At 36.3% G+C, this 22120-nt stretch overlaps 1 protein-coding gene across 2 annotated transcripts in view; it reads left to right on the forward strand.

Moving 5' to 3' along the window:
* The window catches only part of LOC128744626 (arylalkylamine N-acetyltransferase 1), a 96414-nt gene that overhangs the window by 70802 nt on the left and 3492 nt on the right, over positions 1–22120 (forward strand). The window contains exons 2-3 of one of the 2 annotated variants that reach the window (XM_053841776.1): positions 7157–7493; positions 16949–17152. In XM_053841776.1, coding sequence (XP_053697751.1) covers positions 7398–7493; positions 16949–17152 — 300 coding nt within the window. In that variant the 5' untranslated portion in view covers positions 7157–7397. The remainder of the gene's footprint in view (positions 1–7156; positions 7494–16948; positions 17153–22120) is intronic. The other variant, XM_053841775.1, reaches the window with a different exon arrangement.

Consider the following 22120-nt stretch of genomic DNA (forward strand, 5'->3'; position numbering starts at 1 on the left):
CGGACTATGGCCTAGTTCTAGTGGAAGCACAGGTGGTTTCGACGTTCTTTGAATAATAAATAGTAGATTACTTACAGTTTTGAGAAAATAGTTATAGCATATTAAAAGTGTATGCCAGCAAAGTATTGTTATTGGCGAAAGAAGAGGCAAATAGGCTGAATTTAGAAACCTGCTAAAAATACCATCCCGTACCCTATATAATAGTGGAATTGAATAGTGAAAAAGTACTACTAAGTTCTGCTACTACTTTCGTTCAGGCAACCATTGCAGAACATTCTGTTTTCTTTATCGTACTTTGAAAAACATTTCGAAAAATATTTAGTTTTGTTGTGACACTGGTTTTTTAGTCAACCCATTGGCAGCAGAGATAGTAACGTTATCAAAGGATTTTTAAGTGCCAGTTTTTCGAGTTTATATCGAAATGTTGCGAACATTTCGGGTTTTTCAGGAGATGTTTCAGTGATAGGAATCTAAGACAGTAAAGCTGTTGTGTGGTTTTTGCTAAACAACACTTTGTTTTCACCCGGTATTATACGGTAAAATAATGATCCCAACCCAAGCATTCGTTAACGCTGATCAAAACATGTTTTATGGCGGGGCTCCCTTTTGACAAGCTTTAATTTACATGATTATTGAATTGTAATAAACGGTTTAATCTTTAATTACAGTTCGTAGAGTTTAACGATAGTGCATTACCCAGCAGTATATTTGTTGTCGGTCGACATTCGATAACTAATTGCAAATAACAGTACTAGTAAAAAGCAAAGCCAAGCTTTGGGTTGTAAACGCTAATTAAGCGGTGTAACAGTGCTAGCAGCTACGCGAAAATTTACCAAATACTATGTCTCTATTAATTACCAAAAAATGTATATTTGCAATCGGCTAAATAAACTCTTGTCGTACAAAAACTTGCATAATACTGCAAAATTAAATAATAATGTATTTATCAAGATTGTATAATACCTAAGCTGTATCTGTGTATAAAATCCATACAGAAATACATAGTATTGAAGAATCTGTACTTGCATTCGTATTCTTTCGCCTAGCGTCCGTATCCACCTGTAGAGTCTGAGAGGCACAGATACACAAAAATTTTAATGAAATTTTTTTTCGACGTTATGAAAAATAACCCTTGAAATTTTTTTTGACAGTTTGGTACCACATTTTGGTGTTACGATTAGGATTTGTTTGAACAAGAATACGTGTAAATTGACTAAATTTTCTATTAAAGAATCAAGCTATTTTTCTTTTTGAAGCTCAGTTAGTATAAAACATAAATATTTAGTTCAGTTACCAGGTGACCGAATCCGATTTGCTAGGCTTTTCGTGTAACTTCTAGTATCAAATTCTGCCCATCCATAACCTCTTTATTTGTCACGGGGAGCCAGTTTGCCAGTTTTACCTATAATTTTTTGTTTAGTTGGCTTTGGTGTACTCGCCGCCAGATCTCGCTGCGCTGCTGATCGTAAATTCAGCTCTAACCACTCGTTATGTAATGGCAGCATGTAACAATAGCATGGAACAACTGTGATGCTACAGGAAAGGTAGAGAACTCGTTCACATACTGGTTGAAAGTCCCTGTTACAATGAAAGTGTCACTTTTTAAGCCATTGCTGCAGATAGCCTGTCAAACCAGGTATTTTTGATCGCGTTTCAACTGTTTCTTCTCCTAGAAAATGTCTGCTATTTTTTTTCCTTCCAGTTGCCATAGAAAACTACTGTTAACTAGGCTGTGTGAAGTCCTCCTTGAAGTGGGTTTCGTTGATTATCACCACGTAATAGAACTTCATCAGCATTGTCGTGTACAGCTTCGCGGATGGAGTTTTGACCGTTTTGTATTGTTTATCGTCGCGATTTGGTGTCAGTACTTTCTTCTAACTTTTACTTTCTTTCGGGTTGCTTTTTTACTCTATGCTCTAGACGACACTTCTAGCTTGTTTACGGATCTCGGACGGAGAGGTTGGCCTTTCGCTGAAAAGGCTGGTTACTTTTCGCTTTTCATTTATACTCTGTTTGCTTTCAATAGTCACTCTCCGTGGGATGCGAACGTTGTTTTCCCTGGAGCCTCTCCCTACCATATATTTGGTTTTAAATGCATTGATTTGTAATCCAATCATCCTAGCCTCCGTTTCTAGTCTGGTGTAGATTGCCACCATCGTCCCAAGGTTTTTAGTAATGATGTAGAGGTCGTCTGCGACCTCTGAATTGAACTACTCGCGTCGGTGTTTTCTCATGATAAACCCGTTTGCGGATGCTCGGCGTATATGTTGATTGTGCGAGTTTTCCAACCTCTGCTTTCCATCGTTGGCCACTTTTGCTGAAGATCGTGATGCGTGGGCATGTTGTACTCCCGACAATTCTCTCACCTTCGCTAAGTCTATATTTTTGGCCTAATATATAGAATTTGCAGTTTGCCTGAATCTACATTTCTCGCATTAAGCATTTATTTTTCCCCAACATTCTGGAGAATTTGTCGGAGTGAAAAATTGATCCGTAGCACATGGGCCCCCATAAAACCCGCCAGATATTGCCCTACGAATTCTCTTGCTTTTGGAGATAGACGAAGTAACCAAATCTGGGAGAGCACTTTGTCGACGGTATTGATCAGCGTAGTACGGCGGTGATTACAGAAATCTGGGTAACCGCACTTTTTATAGATGGAACAAACAACACCTTCCATCAATTCTTCCGGTAGTTTCTCCTTCTCAGAAAAATATCCTTGAAATTATCCAATCAAGTGCCGTTGCTAGTAGTTCTTGGCTATTTTGGAAGAGTTCTACCGGGAGTCGGTCCTTTATGGCGGTTCTATTATTCTTCAGCTGACCGCTTTCTTATCGGATCTCTTCGAGATCGGGAATCACAGCATGCTGTTATCGTTTGTAGGTAGGTACTTCTAGGTTAACTTCTGTTTCGTTTCCTTTTGTTATAACGCCATCGGATGTAATAAAGTTAATGGTAGAGTTGATAAAATTTATTGCGATCGCACGTAAACCAGTTCGTATGAGTGCAAGCTACCAAAAACTCACATGAACGTTAGATGTAAGTGTGAAGGATAAGAGTTATTCATTTTTTCATCATTATCATTTCACGTGTCGATTTTTCTTGAGTGCATCATTTTGTATGCACACAAAGTAAAGGGTGTTCAGGTTTTTTAAATAAAAAGAAATACCAACCAAAAGAAACCAATAAAAACCCGATTTAATCCACCTAGTGGTGAAAGGAACCTTTGTTATACTGTCTTACTTGCTATTTGAGATAGAAATCGACACGTTTTCGCAACATAATTAATCTATTGGTCAACGTTGAGTAATGCGATGGTTTACATAAAATTTTTGAAAGTTGAATAAGTTTACAAATTTTAAACAAAATAGGAACACTTTTAAATTTTGATAGATCCTTTTTTCATGAAATTGCTGAGTAAGGATAAGTAAGTTGTTTTTAATTTGAGTAAGTGCAAATAAAAGTAAGTTGTAAGCGGAAATCTTGTTCTTTAACATATACATTGCCTAGTAAAGCTCTAGTTTATAGGTTTTTGAACTATGCATAATTTCCTGTAATGCCATTCTATTTGATTCACATCAACAGAGTTTTCTAGAATAACTTTCATCAATTTTTATTAACTTTCGGTTACTCACGCTGTTGTATTTTGTACAACACGTGTAGGTTTTTCAACGCCATATTGTTATAAAGTTACAAATCGTTGTTTAACTAACGTATATTCTTCAATAAACTTATTCTGAGCAAAATGTCATAATTACTCAATGCATTAATAATTTAAATTGTTTGGAAAATAGACCTCCATCACAGAAACGAAGCAATCAGCAAGCGAGGTGAACCGCAATTGACCCCAAGTGGAATTTTCTCTCGTTTCTCCATATGGAAAAATGGTGTCTGTATGCAGCAAAACTACCCAATGTAAAATGTTTAAAATGTATCCGTCTGCTGATAGTCGAGTAATTCGTAGTCAAAATTAGGGTATTTTTTATAATCAAAGGTCTACAGTTCCTAAACAAGTAAATATAGAGGTATACTATATTCAGCAAAGTTGTGTATTTTTATCATTTGTACAACTTTGTAATACATGAAAAAGTCATACTACAATTACAAAAAGAGCAAAAATATAAAACCTGATTTTACAAATTCATATACAATAAATGAGATTTTTCTATCTTAGCTGCAGAGATGGAAGGTTACTGTCTTTAGCAAAATTTCTTGTAATAATAAGCTCTATAACTTTGCAGAACACATCAATGTGTTATATTGACACTGAAGAAAAATATTTTTTTTTATTCACTTTTAGGGGGATTAATCAAAATTTAGATTGCCCCAGACGATAGAGCTTTTAATTTCAAGAAACTATTCTAAAGGTTCGATAAACCTAAAACCAAGTTTTCCCAGTCAAAACTCTAGTACGCACGTTTTCTTTGGTTTGAGGCTATTGTGCGCGCGAGTAACTGTGTTACAAAAGTTGGCGCGAGCGTTCGAGGGTTAATATCTTTTGACCGCTACAATCAATTCTTTTGAAATTTTGCATATATATTCGTAGTGTCAAAACCTCTCGTTTGATATTAAAATAATTGAAATTAGGTAAATTATCTTGGTTAAAATCATTACAAATTATTGTTAATTTTGGTGTGGTGTATACGGTTGCTCATAACTTTCAAATTAAACGTCCAATCAAAAAATCATTCAATAGTGATCTATTAGGATATATTATCTTTCAAATGAGACTAATAGCGCATAAATCGGTTTGGCCATCTCTAAGAAACAGGCGATAATTATTACCTTGTCAAAACAGGTTTTTTAAGCATAACTTTTAAACTACTTGTTTGTTTTCAATTAAAAATTCCTGAATAACTTAGCTTTAATAAGAGCTTTCATTTGATACTAAGATTGCTGAAATCGGTCATGTAGTTCTAGAGAAACCCGTATCACGTATTTTTCACTTTTTTGTTTATAACTTTTAAACGAAACATCGTGTCACGGAGCAACTCAATAGTGATCTACTAGACAATAATACCTTTCAAACGAAAGTAATAGCGAACGATTCGGTTCAGCCATCTCTGAGAAACAGGCGATAGAAAAAATCATTACATACATACACACACACACACACACACACACACACACACAGACATTGCTCAAATCGACGAACCCTATCGATTGGTATATGTGACTTGGCCCTCCGGGCCTCGGATCAATTTCGTATTTTTCGACCAATTTTTAAACCTTTGTTATAGTATAACAAAGGTAAAAAGCGTCAAAGATTAGACTAGATTGTTTATTTTAGAGACTTTCTGATCGTAACATCCTTTATAATAACATTTTGACCATCTATTCAAAAAAATTTATCATTCCGACTCCAAAAATTCAAAAAAATTTTCGGATCGAATAGCTTAGTTATCTTGATACATTTTGAGCATTAACAGCGGGTAATCTTCGGGGCATAAAATTATCTGGAGGCGCTAAGTAGAAATTAGAGATGGTCAGGAGGGCTCATAAGTCACAATTTTTTGGTCGTTATCGTCTAGTGATACCTAAAAATCACGAATGTTTTTCTTCGGATAATAATACACACATTGAAGTATAATTGGACGGTCAGTATGGATGAAATGATAAGTTTTCTTCTTACCAGCTGTTTAAATAGGGTAGCACGGAATAATCGTGAATATTTGCACGCAAGCGAATGTAATTTATTTCATCGTTTAAAACACGAATGAGCTCTATCAATTTTCAATATGCAATCTCTATCCACGAGAGTAATTTCATATCCGTAATAATGCTATGTTCACGTCAATGCTCCGTTTCAATATTCTGAAATAGGGATAGAACGTTGCCCTGAGAAGTGAGCAATGCTTCGACGATGAAGAACAAAAACTAGCAACGGCAGGGCCACATACACCGCTAGTGCTATTCCGTGCTAATCTATGAGTTAAATCCTCAGAACGTTATCCAATAACACAATCTTGTCCTGCATGCTATGGGATAGAAAGAATGCTTAGTTCAAATAATGGTAATAGAATGGTTCAATGTATTTGAATGAATATATTCAATCAAACAGTTTTGAAATGTTTCTTCGAGAAGTTGGAGAAAATATTTGAGAAATAAATTATAAAAGCTTTAAATATGTTCTAGCTTTAAATCTCGAACTAAAAATATATTTTTGAATGAATTGAATGACTACGATTCATGTGGTTGTTAATTGTTAACATTTACGACGTATGCAAAGAACGCTGGAAGCAATAAATTATTCATTTAATGTAGTGTAATTGGTTGCTAGAGACTCTAGCTAGAGTAAACAATTTTTTGGCATTTTCAACCTCTTCAACTAACTCGAAGTATAAAGACATATTAGAACTTTGTACTCTCTTTATAGCGCAATGATTAAAGATCTGCTGAGTTAGTCTATTCTTGATATCGTATAGGTTTACAAATTGGCTCTTGACAAGCTATACCTTATGATTCCAAAGACAACACAAGATACATAAATAGTGACACAGAAAACAATCACTGTATAGCAGGTGCCTTGCCGGTTTAATAGCCGCGATGCAAAGTTGTTGTGATTTGTAAATGGTGACAGGAAGTGGATTATGTTGATGCAAATTAATATCGGCGTGATACCTTACATAATTCTTTTTCATCACTGTCTCCGCAAATCGTTTTCGATGGTAATCTTTACACACCTCTTGCTGTGTAAAGGCTTTCGACTGGAACTGGTACTGCGCTGTTAACCGGTATGGTGTACAGCAGTATAGAGTCATGTAGTAGTACAATGCTGGATGCTGCTAGAAAACATAATAATATGATGAGCCTCTTAAATGGATGAGATGCGAAGAGGAACAAGTGTAATCTATTTCTGCCATGAATCTGTTCCACTTTTCCTTAGGATTACCTTAAAGTTTTGTTGAACTGCCCTGTAGTTTAGTTTTATTTGTATTTCTAGTTTTAGTTTGCTTTAATTTGAAATCGTGTCGATAAAATATTTTCAGTTGTTGTGATTCTTTTGTAGATTATCATATCATACTGTTTTACCCTCTTGGGTATATTGATCAGTTTTTTTCTATTCCTCTTTGAATACGCTCGTTTATGTTGTTTTCAATAGTGGGATATATACATGCATTTTACATAGGCTTTTTCCCTCTTTCTTTCGTTACAGGTAAAACGAGATGTTCGGAAAATTATAAGCTCCTGAATTAATTGCATGCATTTGACTATCTGTTTTTGTGCCGTATAGATCATCATCTGTGTTTAAAAGCTGCCTGTGAAAGTTTGCATTTTTTTCATTTATCAGTTTATAATTATCATCATTCGAGTGATATTGTCATAGTTCAGACGACTATATTGTTCACATTGTGTGTATAACATATCGAAGCAAATATTACAATATCTGCACTACGATGGAATTCGAAATTCAAAATCACATCGCACATCTCGGCAAGTTTACAGTTAGAACAGAAGACAATGGCTGTCTGCTGGATGAAGCGTGCACGATGGCAAGTATTTGATACTTTAAACTATTTTAAAGGTGCGGTGCTGGTTGATTTAAAGTATCGGCTTCATTGTGATAACTAATCAGGTAGTAGAGTATACAGCTAGAACATTCTTTCCTATTAGTTGCATTGGGAAGATGCAAGATTTAATTCATGAGAGGATATTTTCAAGATAGTCACTTCGAGGTTTAAAAGTAAAATACGCCTGTTGTTTGTAGCGAAATAACCAAACCCGATCAAAACAAAATTGAAGATTAGCAGAATATGTTGATTCATTCGCAGTGTGTTTTAAAACTTTGTTCAATTAGTATGTTACTAACAAAAATTATAATGATTTTTTCTAAGATTTAAGGAATACAATAATAATTTTTGTTATGATTTGATCTACCATAAAACAGAAGTGCAACAATTTGAAATCAAAGTCAGCATATGCAGAAAATGTATGGGTTCCTGTGAGCAAGAAAAAAGTAAATTATCATTAAACTTTGTTGCAGGTTACATTATTTAAAAGTTTGTTATAATTTATCTGGGACTATAATTTGGTAATATTTTGGTTAGCTTTGATCGAAATGAATTGCATAGTCAACCATTGTCAACTGACGCACAGAAAATCCTGAATTTCGTGGTCTTTTGTGATTTAATTAACGTTATTTTTTAGACGTTTGGTTTGAAATGTGTTGAACCGAAATCTAAGGATACAAAAGATTTAAAAACGAACACAACGTCTATCAACTGGAAATTAAATAAAAAGAAAACTTATCCAATTTAATTCTACCATGCATATTTTATTCTTGACAGATACGTATTTCGCCTACAACTTGCAGGTTTCTTCAGTGTCTGTTTTCGAAAATAGACACTGACACTTAGTATCTGTCAAGAATAAAATATACATAGTATAGAATTAAATTGGATAAGTTTTCTACTAAGACGCTCCAAAAACTTTAATCTAACAACTGTTTGTGTGTCGTGTGCTTCGCTGCCCGTTTGTGTAATATGTACACTCAAATCTCGCTTTACGTCCATTATCGGGAGGACGTAAAAAAATCGGTCGTAAAAAAAGAAGTCGTTAATTAAAATTTTGGACGTAAAACGAGAGGACGTTAATTCAAATTTTGGATGTAGCAGTGAAGATGTATATTTTTTGGTTGAGATGAGAATTGAAACCGGACGTGAATGTTTTTTATGACTTTTAATGGAAGACCCCTCAAGAAGACTGGCAGCTCTGTGAATGTTAAGGAGGCGGTCATGGTAGCACACTCTGGCGGCTAAATGGGTTTCTGCACGCAGTGGAGAGAGAGAGAGCCGTGCGTGAGTGTGGCACGAAATCAGCGGAACGATTGGTTTGACGATGAATGTAGGAGGGTGATGTAGAACGTTGCGCGGGCGGCCAAGGTGCACAGTGCCACAAGACAGAACGTGGAAAGACACAAGCAGAAAAAGTTGCTGAGAAACCATATCTTCTGGGAAAAAGCGCTACCTGGAAGAGCAGCAATATGCATAGTTGGAGCGGCACCATCGTTCTCAGGTAACGCGAAAGTTATACCAGAAACTGAACGGAAAGGCTCTGTGCCGCGAGATGAAATGTGTCGGGATAAGAATGGATTTATTCTGACGGACGATCGTAAAGTGACAGTGGAAACAGCACTTTGATCAACACTTGAATGGCGCCCAGGCGGAGAACCTTGGCGGCGGGGAAAACGACGGTGCAACAAACAGGGAGGAGGTGCTATCCCTAACGATAGGCGAAGTTAACGAGGCCATTATGCAGCTAAAGAACAATCCAAAAGAGCCGCGAGTACAGAGTTCCCACGCACCATTTGTTTATTGACTTCAAAGCTGCATATGATACCATCGACCGGAAAGAGCTGTGGAATATCATGAATGAAAACAGCTTTCCCATCAAACAGATTCAATCTACGATGGATGGTACACAGTGTTGTGTTCGGATTTTGGTTGGATTGTCCAGTTCAGTCGAATCCCACAGAGGGCTTCGTCAAGGCGATGGTCTCACATGCCTGCTGTTCAGCATAGTGCTACAAGGTGTTATGAACCGAGCGGATATCATCACGCGGGGCACGATCTTCAACAAATCTAGTCGATTCGTCTGTTTTGCCGATGACATGGATTTTATCGGTAGAACATCTATCGCGGTGGCTGAACAGTACATCAAACTACAGTGCAAAGCAGAAAAGATTGGGTTAATGTTCGACGGCGATGAGTTTGAGGTAGTCTACGAATTTGTCTACCTTGGCTCACTGGTAACGGCGGCTAATGATACGAGCCGTGAGATTCGGAGGAGTGCGGACTAAGCATGCTAAGTCCCCGTACTAAGTGTACCCTGTACAAGACATAGACAATGCTCGAGGAGGACCTGCGAGTGCTCGGAGTTTTGTCCACAACCGAGTTAACTGGAAAACCTTGTTCAACAGGCTTTGCCTTATGACGGCAAGCCACTTAAGTAAGTAAGTTCTATGATCGTTGTGTAACGATTAGTAAGCTATATGCATATTATTAGAGTTTGTCGAAGCCTCATTTCGTTACTCTGGTCACTTATAATAATGAATTATAAAGAGAATTAACCCATATTTAAGTCGAATCGAATGGTCTCAATATTTTTTTAGTTAATATTTGAACCCATCACCATACACTTGCCAGGCAGACTCTGTAGCTCTTATAGAAAAGGATGCGGATTAAGATCTATTGCTTTTTCACTAAAAGTTGAGGGATCGGTATTCATTCCATAATGAGAGCAGATGTAAACAAAATTTAACGACTGATTCGGAAACTGTTTCAATTGCATTTGAAATGTCCAAGTATTAGTAAGAGCCATCCAAGCAATAATTATCCGTTGTACGTCGAGCTCATATGAGCAGGTTGTTTACTTAACTCTACCCGCAAATGATGGACAATTCCAATCGAGATGGTTACTCTAATGTCACCAAACAAGTTCGTTATAATTCCAGGCCAATCCATGGTGTCTTCGTTTAAAGCAACGTATGTTTCATTTCGTAACTGGATGACCAGAGTGCAAAGCTACTCATGCTTTTAACATACCGATTTAATTGAAGCGATGGGTTGAGTAAGCTCTTTTCACTTCATCCAAGCTGCAACCGCGTATACACATCAAAAGCGGATCCATGCGATTTAGTTCCCTCTGCTGATGTGATACATTCCAAGCAAAACCATTATAGATTCGCTTAGTTGTAAACAGAATTCAAATTTGAGCGAACCCATCCATAGCATGTAACATGAGCGACATAGCATATATGGATAGTGGCATATTATGCCATATATGCAGTAGTATATGAGTATATGAGTAGCATATATGGGTTGTAGTATATTATAGCATATTTGGAATAATATTCATCATTGCTGACTTTAGCATAACCAAAAAAGATAAGTTTGACTACTATTCGTAGAGGACCGAATATATAGCGGTCGATAAGGCACCATAGGAAACGTAATAGCGATCCAAAATGCTTGCAATTCAAATACAATTCAAATACAATCAGCTGTTCGGAATACCCTTGAACTTTATCATTGCTGTAATAAATGAATAGTACATCCGTCAACGTCATAGTATTGATAAGAGTAATAATGGATTTTCGGTGTTTCGAGTCATCAACCCATTTGAATTTGAACTGATTAAAACTTTACAAAGTTCTTGCTTGTGTTTATAACTTACTTCGCTCACTTACACTTACTCAAGCCAGGAAAATTTGAAGAAGTCTTAAATAAAACATTGGGAAAGCTAACTGTAATCTGAAATATGTCTAAATTAAGTAAAACTACTTTTTTGTATTTATGTATTTGTAGGGTTTCAACCTTTTCAATAGTGGGTGTAGGCTAAATGGCTATTGAAAACTGCAATCTAAATACGAACAATTAGACAATACCTTATTGAGCACTTGTAATAAAGATTGTATTCACATGTTATATTCAATTAAGCAAACTTTTCTCTTTTTACTTGACGTATGTTTTAATTCTTAATAATAAATACAGTAATGTTTCGATTTTGTCTGCTCCCGATTTTATCAGCTTTTCATCCCGATTTTATCAGCCTATAAATTTTATTTAACTTTTGTGCTTTTAAACATAATTTATAAAACTTTTCAGCCTGCTTGAAACTATTTTGATTCTCTGGGGAGAGTTTTTGAACAAAATGCCTTCTTAAATAAAATAAGATGAATTCTTGCGAGTAATTCGGGGTTAAAATTAGGGTATTTTATAATAAAAGTTCTATAGTTCCTAAACAAGCAAAGATAGAGGGATACTACATTCAGCAATGTTGTATATTTTTACTATTTGTACAACTTTGTGAAACATGAAAAAGTCATACAACAACTATAAAAACAGCTAAAATAGAAAAACTGGTTTTAACGATAATTTACTTTCACTTTCGTATCTTCGTGCAACGTAAGAACTATTGAACTAATAATGTGATGTATATACTGGACACTATCACTTGTTGTTCTTACAAAATAAAATAAACATTTACCTTATTCGCCAACCGGTTTCGGGTAGATGTTACCCATCATCGGGACTAGGTCCAACTGATTTTGATAAGAGAGTAGTTACAACTTCAGCTTTGTTAGATAAAAGAGCGGCGATACTATCGGAGCATCGTCTTCATTCATCAAACATTGCTCAGCTGTGGTGATATGCAGCGACTCCCAAGCGTTCAAATGCGATGACTTCCTCACTGGTTTTATTAGTTTAGCACTGTTCCAGTTTATTTTATGCTGATGATTGGCAGCATGCATCGCGACACTAGATTCGTTCACTCGTGTTTTTGCCATTGTAAAAGAAAGACACCTCCCAAAAACACTCGATTTATTAAACTCTAGACATCCCACTATAAAGTTCACTGTCGAACGAGAAGTGGATGGAAAAATACCCTTCTTAGACTTGATGATTTCTAAGAAAAATGATAATTCTCTTAAACTTGGTATCTACCGTAAACCAACATCCACTGATCGCTACATTACATCGGACTCTAATCATTACGGTGCTCAGAAACAAGCAGCGTTCCATTCAATGGTACATCGTCTTATCTCTATACCTATGGAAAAAGAAGAATTCTTAGAGGAGAGGGAAAAAATCTATGAATCTGCCCGAATCAATGGATATGACAAAAAGTTCGTTGACAAAATAGTTAGTATCCATAAGCGTAAAAAACATAGAGAGAATGTTACCACTCTACAACCCCAGAAAGACGACATTGAAAGGATCAGTATGCCATTCTATCCTAAAGCCACAAACCCGATAAAGAAATGCCTTAGGAAACACGGATACCACGTTGTCTTTAAAAGCAACAACACGCTGCGTGATATGCTCTGCAATGTAAAAGACAGGATTCCAGCCGAAGATAAGTCGGGAATCTATCAAATCGATTGTAATGATTGCCCGGCAATTTACATCGGACAAACTCGCCGCAAATTTAAACAACGTGTGAAAGAGCATAAGAATGCTCTGCAATGTGTTACATTGAAACTGAAGAAAAATAAAATTTTATCTTCCAAAGATTCCATCAACATAAAACCACGTTTTCTCGCTCAAAGCTAATGCGCACCATAAAAGGTTCTGGACCAGTGTGCTGTGCCCGGTTCTTTGAGCTTACGGTTGATCAATTGAGGGTTAACATTTAATTTTTTGTAGAAGTCTTCGATACTGAAAGGTCTTAAGTCTTGAATTTTGAAAAAAATTTCCCGATTTTGTCAAATTCCCCATTTTGTCAGTCCAAAATTCAACATGGGGTTGACAAAAACATTACTGTAGTCTAAATGCAAAATTGTATGAATATTATACCAAATAATTTAATATTTTATAAACTTTTTATGCTTACGATTTTGGGCCACTAGAGGCGTGGGGGATGGCGAAAAAAACAAGATTTTTTTAATCAAGCAAAAAAAAGTATTTTAAGCATTTTTGGTTAAAGTTTAATCGTGAAAACCGAATCTATTCTTACTTTTAGACATACGTTATTTTTTCTGCAAAAAAATTACTAAAAAGAGACCAAATCGAAAACCAACATTTACCGCTTTTCGCTCAATACATTCATTGTTTGAACTTACACTTCTGTTTCATGCGGGAAGCGTTAACACTCCGTACACTCATTGTTCCAGTTATTTAAGCTATCCAACTTTTTACGAGCCGTAATGGAGGGTGGGATAATCCGTGTTCGTAATATTTGAACAGTGTTTTTGACATTTCAGTAATACGTCGCACGTTTTGTTTCCGGATGTTCACGGTAAAACCAAAGGAACGTGCGAAAACAAAACGTGCGATGTATTACTGAAATGTCAAAAATACTTTTCAAATATTACGAACACGGATTATGCCACCCGCCATTAGGCTCGTAAAAAGCTGGATAGAATCCACAAGCAATTGATTTTACACAAAAAAAATTTACTCATGTCCAACAATTTTTTTTGTGCCCCACGGTTTTTAAAGGCAAATTTGAAGAGGGGAGGGGTGACGAAAATTTAAAGAATAATTTGCAATGGCCCAATGGTAATATGTGTTATTTTATTCCGCGTGACCACCGGTTTTAATTGACCATTTTTCGATTTCAACCAAATCTATCTTCTAATACCATATACCACGTGGACAGCTTAGAGGGGGGTAGGGGGTACGTGAATGTCCACGCTTGTCCACGGAAGGGGGGGAGGGGGTATAGAAAATGTCCACGTGGACAAGCGACATTTTTTGCAATAAATAGAACTTTCATTTGTGCCTTTTGAATTAACTAAAATTAGGTCACGACGCAAAATACAATAGCCTTACAATCAAATGCAGCTCGCCACGAAAAAGAAAATCCATTGACAACGTATTTGAAAAATAACTCGTCTTCCTAAAATTTCACGAACCACAACGGAGAGGTCTTGTGATGTGTTAAAGTCAGCGACCAAGCTAAGGTACTCTTGTTGAACAGGGGTTGAAGCAGATGAATCTTCAAGCGAATATCAAGCTGGAACAGACTTTCCTGTAGTCCATCATTTATTTGTAGTGGATAAGATCAGCATGGATAGAAAAACTAGATCTAGATAACATGCCTAGTTTAGCTTGCTTTTTTTAATTTTTTTTATATTACAGAATAACGCAAATGAAAACAGAATTGAGCACAGATTGAGCAGCTATTTTTTATTTTGCTTCCATCGAGAATTATTTATTTCACCCACAAAAAAAATTAGTTTGACTTCTTTTGTTTCGATTTTTCACAATTAATACTTCATTACAGAATGGCTCAAACTATATTGTGGTTGTTTGTTTGGAATTGATTTTGATTATTTTTCGGTAATTTGGCTATCTGTCACCTTTCGTTTCGTCCGCAGCTCCCCTATACATATGTGGTGTTGCATGCGACAAATCCGCAGTAATGGATATGATGACGATGATAAAAAAGACAATAATCGGATCGGTCGCAGCAGTGGTATTTTGTACCCAATGCTCTGCAGGCATACTTTAATTATAAGTAATGATTACGTCGCTTTCTACTTTAACGATATTGCCTAGATAACAAATTTTGTGAAAGAATAGCTCATCAAGTTGTTTTGTTGTTATCTACAAAATATAATTGTATATTACACAACGCAAGCATGAATGTTGTTGTTGGAAGGTTGGAAGCAGCTGCTGATAAAGCCTGAAAGTTTAAGGGAAAATGCATTTCTGTAAGAATGTAACGACGTAGGGCGTATAAATAAAACAGTTTGCTTTACTTCTCCAAAAAGGTTTACATGACAAAACCAACGCAAACTGAACTGTTTATTCGTCCTAAGTAAAAATTTAATGTAAAATAATTTAAAAAAAGAACTCCGCAAAATGAACATAATAAACACTGCAAATATGAGAAAGGATTTGTTTGCGACTTGTTTATTTCTTGACATATCTTGACAAATTATTCACAATCAGCGTTCAACTCACAGTTTTTGAATGAATAAATTTATAACCAACTTCGTTTATGATTAAATTAAAAACAGCATTATTTTAAGAAGATATGGGTAGGCTATGCTGAACATATACGATTTAATGAATTTATAATCGGCACGAAAAACTAGTAATGATACACCATCCACATGTTATTACTTGTGCACTTAACCTTTTTATATAGATCTAGAAATTTTTTCATGCCACGACGAGTTATAATTTTTATATTGATACGGTGTTACAAACATGCTAATAAGTTGAGATTGCAAAAAAGAAGGATAAATGATATTCAAATGAGCAATATGTCGTTCATTTTATGTTTCTCAGGCAAAATTTTACAAACAAAGCTGAAACGTTGCAACAATAATCACCAAACATTAGACCCTAAAATATGTATATAAAGGTAAAAATATGAATTGTATCGAACTGGCGATAATTACTTCTCCACTGGTCCTGATCAAATCATATCCAAAGAAACCGAAAGAAAAACAGGCGCAGATGAATATCCTCACTCAAAATAATGGTAGAGAATATTGTAGCAAAGCAAAGTAAAGCCCAGCTGCTACATTCCGTTATCGAAACTTGACCTTCTGTTTGTATACGACAGATTTCGCAACCAGCTGTTTAGAGTACAGGGCAATTGCAGGGCCAGTAGCTACGATTCTATTGACTTTAACAGCCTGTCCCAGTCGAGATTCGAACATTCGATCACTGGCGCACGTATATAAGACATTGGATGAGTGTAAAAAAGCGTCTGTGGTCATTCACTCTTTGCTTCTAGTTTTTTTTTATTGCTTTGGTTGGCCATGCAATCAATAAATGACTCTCTATCGCATGACGATTCTTCGCAGATTAAGTTACTGGTATGACAAATTTAATATGAGCTTTGGGACAAAACTTACTGATGCAAATACCTGGGACCTCTTGTTAGTCATTCTTTGATATCAACACCGAACCAGTCCCAGCCTTTGTTTTGGTTAGAGCGACGCTTTTAATGACTCCGTTTTTCCATTGCATTGAAGCTGAAATCAATAGAACGTGGATTTCCACTGGGTTTTAAACCATTATTGTGCTGGTTCATACACAGCCTGTACCCTTCAAGCTGATAGCCTTGCTTATATAGACTAAACGTTTGTTGTGATTTGTGACAATGAAAATATGTCCCGAATAGAAAAAAATATGCTAGACGGATGGTGGGTAAGCCTGGTTTTTGATTTCACTCTTGCTTTAATTTACGGATTAGACGTTTTTTATGTTCTTTTTCATATGGTTTAAAATTATGATCTTACACATTGCAATGTTTTATTCAATTGTTTATTTGTTACAACTGAATTGTTACAACTGTAGTAAAAGTTACCATTTAAATATTCCTTCGCTTAGCATACGACTTGTTTTGCATGTTAAATGGAATATGGTGTAGGACGTCATCGTTAAATTGTAATTCATTATTTGTATATGGTTGTCGGAACGAAAAATCAATCAAGCGTAACGAGTACTACAACATGTGAATAATAAATATTTTTTACCTCTAGTTGTCGGAGCTGCTACCGCCATTGGGCCGCATGGCATCCAAAATGACGTCCCCTAATAGCAGCAGTGTGGAGGACAAAATCAAATCCGTCTCCATTGGTGATGTCAGCCAACCCAGTGAGATCGACACGAACATTTCGATTGAGTTAATTACGGAAGAAGATGCTGAAGAGGTGCTGAAATTGCTCAAAAAGTTTTTCTTCAAGGTAAGATAGAATCCAGTCTCTATAAATTTCAAGCTCCGAAGCGTTTTCCTCAAACATTACCTCAAGCTCTGCACCTGCAGTAGAAGATTCCCTTCCTAGATTGTCAGATTTGTGGTCTGCGGTGTTCGTTATCCGTCGTGCAGATACGCTGCTGACTGTGCTAGATATGTGAACGGCGTGTGAATCGAGGAAAGAAAATTGTAACTATGTACGAAAGTATTCGTATACATAATATACCGAACTGTAGATAGCGAAAGCAAAATCTATACGATTTTCCCAGACGATATGGAAAACGAGATGCTTAATAAATAATTCATGAACATACATCAAATTATGCATGCTGAAGAGATTAACTCTGGAATAAATTTAACGCTTCGATGGAAAATCTCGGTGGGAAAACTTGCTCATACCAGGTGGTGCGCCTGGTGGGAATATGTGGTGTAACACCTGCTTACCGCTTCAAACGTTGGCTAATTGAAAGCTGGAAACTTGCCACCGGGAAAATTTTGATGATGCATTTCGATTACTTTCATCATTGAAATTGGTTTTATTTATTTTTATTGAACCAAGCGAACGTATTGAAAATATTTCAAACATTCAATTTGTGGAAAACAATTCCAATCTATTGCTATCGAAATTAATTTGTAGCATATCCTATATCATCGGCATTCTATACCGGTCTAAAGAAAGCGTATTTGAAGCACACCATTCTTCAAGGAATATTAGGTTTGAAAAGTCTTTCAAATATTTTTTTTGTTTAGATTACAGTCACTTTAACAGGTTATGTCATTCGTGACTTCTGCGGGGTTGGGATTTGAACCCGGGACTTCGGCGTGAGAGGCGAATGCTAACCACTACGCCGGGACTGACTCCGAGAAATATTATGAAAAACACATGTTGCTACAATCTGGAGTGATTCTTACTATATGGAAGCTCTCTCACGTTTTATTTCTGTACAAAAAGATTCAAAGCAGAATATTGCTAATTATCGAGACATCACGTCATTATGCGCCACTTCAAAACTTTTTGAGCTTATCGTGCTTGAATGCTTTTCTCACAATTTTTCAATTTAAATTAGTTCCAGCCAGCATGGATTCGTACCGAAACGGTCCACATTAGGGTTGGGAGTACCGTCAGGATTTTTGAGAACCGGTATTTCGGTACTGGAAGGATCAGTACCGGTACCCAAAGCTTTAAAAAGAATAAAAGAATAATAATTGTGTTCTCATCTAAAATCTATGAGAATAGGGTCCTTGTAAAAATGAACAGAGTTAGCGATTGCAAAAATTGGAGTGATTCCAAACGACATCTGGCGAAAGTCAGAAGGCTACGATGGGTCGGCAATGTCGCAAGGATGACGGATGACTGTGCACCGAAATCTGTTCTTTTCAAAAACCCCACCGATACTATGAATAGAGGGGCCCAACGACCAGGTTGAAGCCGACTTCGAGAAGCTCAATGAATTGGTGACAAGTAGCCTACAGGACCAAGTACAGTGGAGACACGTTTTTGATACAACACGACCCCCCGGTTGTATGCTGCTAGAGGAGAAGCTTGCAAAATTCAACTTTAAGATGCACAGAATATTCAACGTACTGTTTAGCATGTGAAAGCGAATCTGCCAGACGCTGAAAATGCTTTCTCAGAATGTATCGCTAATGGACAGGCTGTACTCAGGGCACCGAAAAGCATAGTCCAATACTTGATCTTCAATCCTTGAGTTACATCGAAGCGAATTCATTCCGCAGTGTTTTGGTATACAGGTCTAATCGAACTCCTTAAAGCTTGAACTGCTATAGGCGCCTGAAGTCCGTTCTATTTTTTCTTTTATGATCAGCTAGCTATATTTATTCCAATAACTAACGCTCAACAATTTCCTCAATCTCGTTACTGGTGTTAAATCGTTGTAGTAACTCATCCGCTAGCTTTATCAAAAGATAGTGCGTAGTTTTAGAAATTATTTTAAAATAGTTATCTTCGATTTTAAGACCGAATGTTAGAAAAATTGCATAATTGATCAGTACCGAAAGTACCGGTTTTCTCTTGTGCCAGTACCGGTATTTCGGTACTGGAAAATCAGGCGGTAGTACCGGTATTCCCGGTTCCGGTTCTCCCGGTATCCCAACCCTAGTCCACATGCACAAATTTCGTTTTTTTACACATCATTACATAATTGCCTACAAATCGACGCAGTTTACACTAATTCACTTTATCACTGATGCACTACCCAACGGCATTTAATAAAATCAATAATCAGATTGCGATATCCAAACTCCATCGGCTTGGTTTATGTGACAATACATGTAGATGGTTTGAATTATACTTAACAGGCCGCTCGCGCTCCATGTCCGTCAAAATTGGGAATCATACGTTCTTCGTAGGTACATCTAGTGTTCCCCAAGGAAGCCATCTTGGGCCGTAATCATTCTCGATCAACGTCAATGATACCTTTCAGTCGGATTTTACTTTCTTCAATAAGCGAGGAGCTTTTTTTTTGCTTTTGCAGTGCTTTGATGCTTTGCTCTGCCCCCGAATGAGCTTCAGGTTCGTTTCATCTTTCTGTTTCTACCGAATCGTTTCAGTCCATATAATTGCGCGTCCGATATTCCCTTTTCACTACTCTAATGAAATGGCAAACGTGCCATAGAATTGTATTACAATCGAACACTAAAGCTGTAGTGCACTTTGCCAACAAAGATATCAAATTCCCCTAGGTTTACCCCAGCGAAGAGCAAAATAATATAAAAACAATATCAAATTGTGTTATAATGCTATATTTTGTTATTGAATAGATATGGAGATACATTGTTAACACATTTTGTTATTGAGTAGATATTTAAAACAATGGTTGTAAGATGAGTTTAATAACTGATTTTGTTATCATATCATATTATGACCTTAAAATGACATTCGATATATTTCATAAAATTTTATTTTATTGATTAAAGAGATTTTAGATCATAAAAACTATAAGGTATACAGCCCTAAGGGTTGTACGAAAGGGTGAAGTAGGACTATATCAGATCATCAGATCAGAGACTAATGTAAACTGCATTTCTGGCATATGTATGTATATAAGAATATGTGAGTGCCACTGTTTAAGTGAATGTTTAAAAGAGAAGAGCGATATATTCAGATTCAATTCTTCATTGCAATGGTGGCTTTGAAAATACATGGACGGGGGTTTGTAAGTACAATGTCTGCAACTTTTGAGACATAGAAATTTCTTTTGAAAATCAGTTGCGTGCATCATAAAGGTTGAAATGGTAATGAACTATCCTCCTACCACAGGGGTGGGGGGTCTAAAGGCATCATAAAATAAATAAATTCAAAATAAATTCATGCCTCCAAAAACCCCCACATTCCAAATTTGGTTCCATTTGCTTGATTAGTTCTCGAGTTTTGAAGAAATTTGTGTTTCATTTGTATAGGAGCCCCCCCCCCCCCTCCCTTTTAAACCCCCCTTAAAATTGCTCTCTTACCCACTTGAAAAATTGCTGGTCATTTTATCTATCCAACGACATATAAATTGTTCAGTTTAGTTCAGTAGTTTAGTAGTTATTAGCATTTGAAATCTTTCATTCAAACGTTACACCTCTATTTTGGTTTTCACAAAGTGCTACCCAGTCCCAGTATAGTAAACAAAGACGTAGTCCTACGTCAAAATAATATTATAAATATTATAAACGCAGTGATGAAGTCCACACGTGAAAAAAAAACTCTGATTAGTTGAATAATTTTTAGACACAAACTGTGCATCTTTCTTCGTCTATCCAGCTTTGTACGAGCCATAATTTTTGACATATTCTGAATACATCGTACGTTCTTTTCGCATGTTGCTTTAGTTAGACTGTGAACGAGCGGAAAGAAAACGTGCGACGTATTCAGAATATGTCAAAAATTATGACTCGTTAAAAGCTGGATTGTAGTCAAACCATCGACTGAGAAGGGAAGTTTAGTCTAATTCGTTTTTCCTAACCGGGACGACGAAACTATATAGGCCCTTGCTACTTTACAAGACACTTGCGCGTGACGTAGTTCGTTCGTTAGTCATCGATTCTTAACGCGGATATTCGAGGGAGACTCCGTTCATATGGAGCAAACCAATCTCGTGTTTTTGTCTTGACCTTTTAATGAAGGCAAGCATGTAATTAATTTTTTATAAAAGAATTTTCACAATCAAAAAATTAGAAATTGTAATAAGGCCATTACAAATATTTGAAAAAGTTTTTGTCCCTCCGGTGTTGGGCCACTGAAGGGGGGGAGGGGGGCGAAAAAATAACAAAGAGAATTTTTTAATCGAGCCAAAAAAATATGGATTTTAGGTATTTTTACTTAAAGTTTAAACGTGAAAACCAAATCTATTCTTACTTTTAATAAATACGTTGTTACTTTTCATGCAAAAATCTACGAACATAAAGAAAAAAACGAAAGAAAAATTTTTTGGCTGAGTTTCGGAAATTCCACTTTTTGAACTTCCATTTCTATTTCGTGCTAGAAGCGTTAACTCAACTCGTACACTCATTTTTCGAGTTTTTCACGTTGTAGAGCCTGCAGACAATTGATTTTATAAAAAAAAATTAACTCATATCCTACAAATTATTTTTTTGCCCCCCGATTTTTCAAGCCAATTACCAAGAGGGGGTGACAAAAACTTTGAAAATGATTTGCAATGGCCTAATTGTGTCTGTTTGTCTATTATTATATTATACAAATAGCAAAAGAGTTCTATTACCCTGCGCTCGTATGCTCACTATACCTACACAGCCTGCTGAGCTGAGCCCCGTATGTTCTCTTGCTGTCTCGTTAGCATTGTACACCCTACATCGGGTCCATTCCTACAGAGGACTCTGATAAAACACGAAAATCTGCACTGGAACCAATTACAAAAATTACTCTCGCTTAGTCTACGCATCAAAGCAAAATGAAGAAATAACAGAGCATGGGAATGTGTAATTATAAACGATT

This window comes from Sabethes cyaneus, chromosome 3 (assembly GCF_943734655.1).
Source record: "Sabethes cyaneus chromosome 3, idSabCyanKW18_F2, whole genome shotgun sequence".
NCBI classification, from domain to species: domain Eukaryota; kingdom Metazoa; phylum Arthropoda; class Insecta; order Diptera; family Culicidae; genus Sabethes; species Sabethes cyaneus.